The sequence below is a fragment of the Bos javanicus genome, chromosome 5, assembly GCF_032452875.1.
Source record: "Bos javanicus breed banteng chromosome 5, ARS-OSU_banteng_1.0, whole genome shotgun sequence".
Taxonomy (NCBI): Eukaryota; Metazoa; Chordata; class Mammalia; order Artiodactyla; family Bovidae; genus Bos; species Bos javanicus.
In genome coordinates, this window is record NC_083872.1 from 88,495,889 (window position 1) to 88,503,302 (window position 7,414).

Sequence of the window (7,414 nt, forward strand, 5' to 3'; positions counted from 1 at the left end):
AAGGGTTGGGTTCCTCAGAAGACTTCATCTCACTGGTGAAGCCTGCAGCAGAGGGGGAATCCTTTTGTATCTTTCCTTTATGGAGGTACCCTGCCCTAGTTTTTCCAGTGTGAGACTGTGTTTTCCTCTCCACTGTAATGATTAATTTTTGCAATAAAAATAGAAGACAAGAAAGATAAAAAAAATAGAAGCGAGGAGAAGAGAAAAATGTAGTTCTCTTAATTCAGGTCAACATCTGCTTCACGAGTATCTGATCTGTATTAGGTCTTCACTGGGGTTGGAAATGGTATGTTGGACAGGTCCATCATGGACTTAGAATCTGGAGCTGTGTCATTGCCGAGGTCAGGGTGGCTCAGAGGTGAACGATGAGTGAGTGGGGTCCTTCTGTGGGGAAGGGGTGTCTGGATGGAGCCCTCTGTCCATTCCACTCTGGGTACAGGCCAGCCTTTCCAAGCTCTGATGTGGGAAGGACACCAAGGCTCCACAGGGTTGTGAGCCATGGGGTGAGCATGGTGAGATGGTAGCTATAGAAGCGGAGACGATCACCTGGAGAGCAGAGTGGAGGAGGAGACCAGAGGCACTCCCTCCATGACACTGGCGTTAGGGGGGGTCTGAGGGCAAAGAACCAGCCCTTGCCACAGACTCGCTCTGTGACCCATAGCGCACCATGGTACCTTTGCTGCAGCTCAGCTTTCTGATAATCTTGCAGAGGTGGCTGCAGACAATTCCCTAAGCCTTTCCATTGTGGAAACTCTGATTCTGTGATAATGTGACTATCACACAACTGTAACACATTCGTGTAGTCTAGTTTGATTTTTCATATTGCTCTCGAGTATAAGTTGACTTGCTTTTTCCAGAAACTATGTAAGGAGGAAGTGGAAATATTATATTCACAGATTCAGGAAAGTTAATTGATTTTAAGATGTCTGAGTACAATGTAGAAGAAGGCAGTACAATAAATGTGTTTTCTTAAATTATTCCTGAGCACACATGTGTGTGGCACCACATTTAGGAAGATGGATATTTTTTAAACTTAATGTGTAGAAGATCAGTATTAAGCATCTTATGGGGTTATCCACATTTATTTATTACAAATACTCAAGACCACATTTGCATTGTATACAATCACTGTTGATATATTCACATTCAAAATTAACAAGTGCCTGTGATTAGGGTGCACAGCACAGGATTAAACAATGTTCATGGGATGTTCATGGGATGATGAGAGAGGTGAGGATTGAAAAGAATTCAAAAAAGACAGCATCAAAACTAGAGGTATATGTGCATGTGCCTTTGATTCAATTTCAAGAATGGTGCCATTGTCATAACACATTTGAATCTTTAAAAAGCTTTATTTATAGTTCATGGCAAATAGATGGGGAAACAATGGAAACAGTGACAGACTTTATTATTTTGGTCTCCAAAATCACTGCAGATGGTGACTGCAGCCGTGAAATTAAACGACACTTGCTTCTTGGAAGAAAAGCTATGACCAACCTAGACAGCATATTAAAAAGCAGAGGCATTACTTTGCCAACAAAGGTCCGTCTAGTCAGAGCTGTTGTTTTTCCAGTAGTCATGTATGCATGTGAGAGTTGTACTATAAAGAAAGCTGAGCACTGAAGAATTAATGCTTTTTAACTGTGGTGTTGGAGAAAACTCTTGAGAGTCCCTTGGACAGCAAGGAGATCCAACCAGTCCATCCTTAAGGAGATCAGTCCTGAATACTCATTGGAAGGACTGATGCTGAAACTGAAACTCCACTACTTCGGCTCCCTGATGGGAAGAACTGACTTACTGGAAAGACCCTGATGCTGGGAAAGATTGAAGGCAGGAAGAGAAGGGAACAACAGAGGATGAGATGGTTGTATGACATCACCGACTCAGTGGACATGAGTTTGAGTAAGCTCGTTGGTAATGGACAGGGAAGCCTGGCATGCTGCAGTCTGTGGGGTCACAAAGAGTTGGACATGACTGAGTGACTGAATGGAATTGATAGTTTATGGGGCTTCCCCAGTGGCTCAGCAGGAAAGAATCCGCTTGCAGTGCAGGAGACATGGGAGACACGGGTTTGATCCCTGGGTCGGGAAGATCCTCTGGAGAAGGAAATGGCAATCCCCTCCAGTATTCTTGCCTGGAAAGTCCCAAAAACAGAGGAGCCTGGCAGGCTACAGTCCATGTGGTCACAAAGAGTTGGACACAACTGAGCGCACACACACACACACACACAAACACATACACACAAAGAATTTATAATATGGGAGTAATTAAATGTTGATTAATTGTAAATTATTCTTATTTGACCACTTATGGATCTATTTATACATGGTTGATTAATACACATTTTGGGGGCACCTTGCGAAAATTGAGGTAATAGCATATGTTCAAAATGAAACACTTAGTGAATATGATTAGAAACATGTATGTCTGATCCTAGACTATAGGGTACATGCACCATTACAGTGAAAGACGAGATCCCAAAATAGCCTTACCTATACACAATGGTGTACCGGATTACAGTTCAAGATGTTTTCCAGAATTGTAACAATGCCATAATTTCCTTTGCTTGGACATTTTCAAACACGTCTTTTAATGCTAAAATATACCTTCCCATATTTCAAAGTAAACATTTGCTCTAAACATTTGTAACCAAAAGTGACACTTAAAAAAAATAATATTGTTAAATATCATTTAGCTTGAAGTTCTGAAAGACAGAGGTAACAGTGATTATATCCTGGCAAGAAATTGGCTGGCTCAGGAATATGAGTGAAGACAATATAATTTTGGTGCTTGTGAATTATACTCAATTATATGTGTTTTATGTATTGAAGTATACATATAATTTTAAAAGGAATTTTTAAATGTATTCTATTTCATTCTACCCATTCCCCACCCATCTTCACTCCCCACTTCAAAGAATTTTCATTTCTCATCAATTCTGTGGTCACATCCTCTATGATCCCGGGCACAGTTACTAAGACACTTCAGCCAGTAATATCCGTTCATTGTGCCAATAAACAATAAAGCAAAGTTTGAAACACTTTTACACAATTATGCCTTATAAGAAACAATTTGATTGTATTAAATGTGCCTTTTATGTAAATCTATGTAATTATCAATTTAGGAGTTGAGCTAAAAATTACAGTGTGCTTTTTTTCCCCTGGGAGCTGCAGGGAAGTATCACGAGCATTCATACTTGAAGACAAAGTTTACCCAGAAGAACAGTTATTTATACCAGAGTACAATGGCATTATTTTCCAGAAATGGATGTATAAAATATTATCCTTATTGTTTTAAACATTTCACTATGTTATAGAATTTGGCATTTAGTCTCTGGAAGTGTATTTCTGAGGTTTTGCTTTGTAATAGGAGGTGTCTGTATAGTCAAAGGTGTGATTTTTCCAGTAGTCATGTATGAATGTGAAAGTTGGACCATAAAGAAGGCTGAGCGCTGAAGAGTTGATGCTTTCAAACTATGGTGTTGGAGAAGACTCTTGAGAGTCCATTGGACAGCAGAGAGATCAAACTAGTCAATCCTAAAGGAAATCAACCCTGAATATTCATTGGAAGGATGGATGCTGAAGCTCCAGTAGTTTGGCCACCTGATGCATAGAGCTGACTGATTGGAAAAGACCCTGATGCTGGACAAGATTGAAGGCAAGGAAGGGGATGATGGAGGATGAGATGGCTGGATGGCATCACCGACTCAATGAACAGGAGTTTGAGCAAACTCCGGGAGATGGTGAAAGACAGGGAAGCCTGGTGTGCTGTAGTCCATGGGGTCACAAAGAGTCTGACATGACTGAGCGACTGGACAACAAAGGAAATGTGAAGGGATCCAGACATATGAGCCGTGGATCAACCTACAAGGAACACACGGAAAAACAAAGTTGTTATCCATGAACACCAACTCCTTTCATTTACTGATGACAGAATAGGTTGACTGCACTTTCTAGCAATAGAGTTTACAGTTTTAATATAGTGAGATTGATTCTCAAATGTTATGAAGGGCCATCAAGATCGAAGGGGAAGTGATAAATTAAGAGTTTGGAATTAACATACACACACTACTATATATAAAATAGTCAACTAAGAAGGACCTACTGTATAGTACAGGGAATTATACTCAGTATTCTGTCATAACCTAAGAATTTGAAAAAGAATGGAAACATATCAATATATATGTATAACTGATTCACTTTGCTGTAAACACTTGAAATTAACAGAACATTGTAAATCAACTATATTCCAATAAAAACTAAAAAAAAAACTAAGTAAATAATTATATTCATCCAAGAAAAGAGAGAAAAGGTGCTCGAATTCTAGCCTGTGTTTTATCCTGAGAGTTCTGTTCATCTTAGCAGAGATCAGTTGAATCCCAAGGTCAGCACCATGGTCAGATGAGCCTGGCCATTATGAGTAAGCTCATTCCCCAGCACAGCCCTCAGAAACCGCATGGATGTGATGGGACCGTTAGACTGTGGATGCCTCAAGTAGGCTCTGAGACTCGGCTTCCCCTGGGCTTCTCACAATGCCCATTGTGTTTGTTTTCAATGGGCACTCAGCGAAAGTCACCAACTGGCTGACTCATTACTCTGTGGGGAGCTGTCAGAAGAATCAGGATCTTATTACCAAAGAGCAGATGAAAGTAAGATTCCAAATCAAGTGAGACAGATTTCTACCTCAAATGCCCTGATGTGGTGGGAGTCACGGGGATAAATACAAGAAAACATCAAGGAACTTGTGCTAATCAGCTGAGTCGATTCTGGACAACCCCATGTCCTGAAGGAAATTTGTCCAGGAAATTTTAATAGTTGGGAAGTGGCTGAGGCCTTGATATTTGTAAGATCTCTAACAACAAATAAATGATTCTTTACTTTGCTGAAATAATACAAAGTTAGAGGTGCTCTGATGGTTGGAGTCAACTTAGAGATATGGCTAGAGAGGAGAAATCAATACTCAGTAATAAAAGAAAAGTCCAGTGGAAGCTATAGACTTATTTGGGGTGGTCATAAATAATAAATATGTATTTAGTTATATTTATATGATCATGGCAACCCACTCCAGTATTTTTGGGGCTTCCCTGGTGGCTCAGTGATAAAGAATCTGCCTGCCGACAGTGCAGGAGACTAGAGTTCCATCCTTGGGTTGGGAAGATACCTTGGAGGAGGTAATGGCTACACACTCCAGTATTGTTGCCTAGAGAATTTCATGGATGGAGGTGCCTAGCAGGCTACAGCCCAAGGGGTCGCAAAGAGTCAGACATGACGGAGTGACTAACTGAGTTACCAAGATATGATATTGCTGATATGGAATATTTTTGAGCTTTTGCTATGTGTGAGGCATCAAGGTAGGGACTTTTTAATACATTTCTTACTTTAATCCTTACACCCAGCTTATTGAAGGAAAAGTCATTATCTTCATTTTGTAATGGGGAAACTGAGGCAGATGTCATAACTTGGGTGACAGCCCACTAGTAGAAAGCCATGAGATTGGATTTGCAGTTGCAGCATTTTCCATTGTAAGCATTCATAAGACATTGCAGTCAAGGAGAGCACCCAGGGCAGGGTGTTGTGTGTGGGAGGGAGGAGGGGCTATTTCTGTCACCTGCACTCTTTCCCTTGTTTAGCCTGGGATGGTGGAGAATCACTGCATTTTTTTGGATGACAAAACATTTTCACTGGAAGTCAACCATACGTTGGTCATGCATGCACTGATTTAGGTGGCAGAGTTTGCCTCAAATGTACTCATAATTCAGAATTTGGGAAAAGAATGAGAAACACAAGCAAATACAACTCTTCCGTTTCTCTTGAGGCTTGTTGGTATCTACAGAGACGACTGTAGGTCCTGTATCTTCTAGCACAGGGATCCCCAACCTCTGGGATCTAATGCCTCATGACCTGAGGTAAAGCTGATGTAATAATAATAGAAATAAAGTGCACAAAGTGTAATGCGCTTGAATCATCTTGAGACCCTCCCTCCCACCCAGTTCGTGAGAAAGTTGTCTTCCATGAAAATCAGTCCCTGGACCCAAAAAGGTTGGGGACCACTGCCCAGGGGCCACACCCCTAAATGCTCATTTCAAGTCTAATGCACCCTGACTTCTCACCTCAAAAATATTTTGAATGGAATAAATTCACACTAGTTGTATCTTTCCTTTAGTAGATTTCTTACCTCTCTTGCTGACATTTTCTTTCTTCTAACACAGAAATAGTTTTTATGACAACATTCTGAAGATTCTGTAATAGTCCTCTAACATCTATTAAAAGGAAGAGGTGACAAAAATCATTTATTTGTGAATTGAGCTAGACTTAGTAAATTCCTATTTGCCATGATAGTTGACTTGTTTTAAAAGTATGTAAATCATTCTGAAGTACTTGTTTTTGTTTTTCTAGATGCAATCTTCCTCCTTTGTCAAGTGAATACACTAAGGATGTTGGATCCAAAAGTCATTTAGTGACAGCTAACCCCAGCATAATTCGACAAAGGTAAGAATTTATGACTTCTGCTTGTGAGGAATTAGAAAGAAGGCTTTCAGGGTATTTAACATCTTAAAGACAGTGAACATAAATCAGCTTGGGAAACAGACAAAAACCATCTGGACAGGCAGGAAGGATGAAGGAGGGAATTGTAAATAAACTAGGCAGGATTAAGGGAATCCAAACACTGTTTCATGCTTCTGCTGGGTTTCTGTTTTTTGCCTTTAGAGATGGTAAAAAATAACATGCGAATCCACCGTTTTTGCTCAAAGAAGTAATAATATATCATGTTTACTCATTACTACTACTTTCCAACTTATTGGCTTCAGTCCCAACTCATTGATTGGCATTGACTGGTGAACTGAAATCAGATCAGTTTTATTAAAGACAAAGAAATGACCACTTTGCTGCATCTGCATGCATGAAAATAGCAATATTGTGGGAGTGTACAAGAATGTGTGATTATATGATAATACAATATAGTACATCAAATGATATCCAGTCAGATTTTGGGGAAGAGATGGGAAATTCCTGCTCTAGTATCGATTCCAGAAATCTTGGCAGCTGCTGTGGGAGCTTTTGGGGGTCAGTCTCTATCTGATGAAGCCCAGCGGTGAGCCGTGAGCTGTTTTTCCAAGGACTGCTCATGTGGAGATTCTTGATCTCTGTGAAAAGAAGACTTGAGCATCACCTTAACGCTGTCTCATGTACACCAGCAGTTAAGGGTAAAATATCCAGACAGTCTGGGCGCAGGCACTTGTCACCTAAGGAAGTCTTATCCGACTGAATAGCACTTGAGTGTCACTTGGTAAACAATGCTGCGCTCCTTGTTTCAGTTCTGAAGTAAGTATTCCCATAAAATAGACGTTCAGAAACACAACCAAACAACATTTAATTTGACAGATACCATGAAATTACACTTCCAGAATGTACCA

General features: G+C 40.2%; 1 protein-coding gene across 2 annotated transcripts in view; it reads left to right on the forward strand.

Annotated features, from left to right (window-relative positions):
• Positions 1-7,414, forward strand: part of ST8SIA1 (ST8 alpha-N-acetyl-neuraminide alpha-2,8-sialyltransferase 1) — a 183,018-nt gene that overhangs the window by 105,533 nt on the left and 70,071 nt on the right. For both annotated transcript variants that reach the window (XR_009736594.1, XM_061417657.1), the window contains exon 4: positions 6,396-6,488. Coding sequence is in view for 1 of the 2 variants with exons in the window: in XM_061417657.1 (XP_061273641.1) it covers positions 6,396-6,488 (93 nt within the window). In the remaining variant the exon portion in view is untranslated. The remainder of the gene's footprint in view (positions 1-6,395; positions 6,489-7,414) is intronic.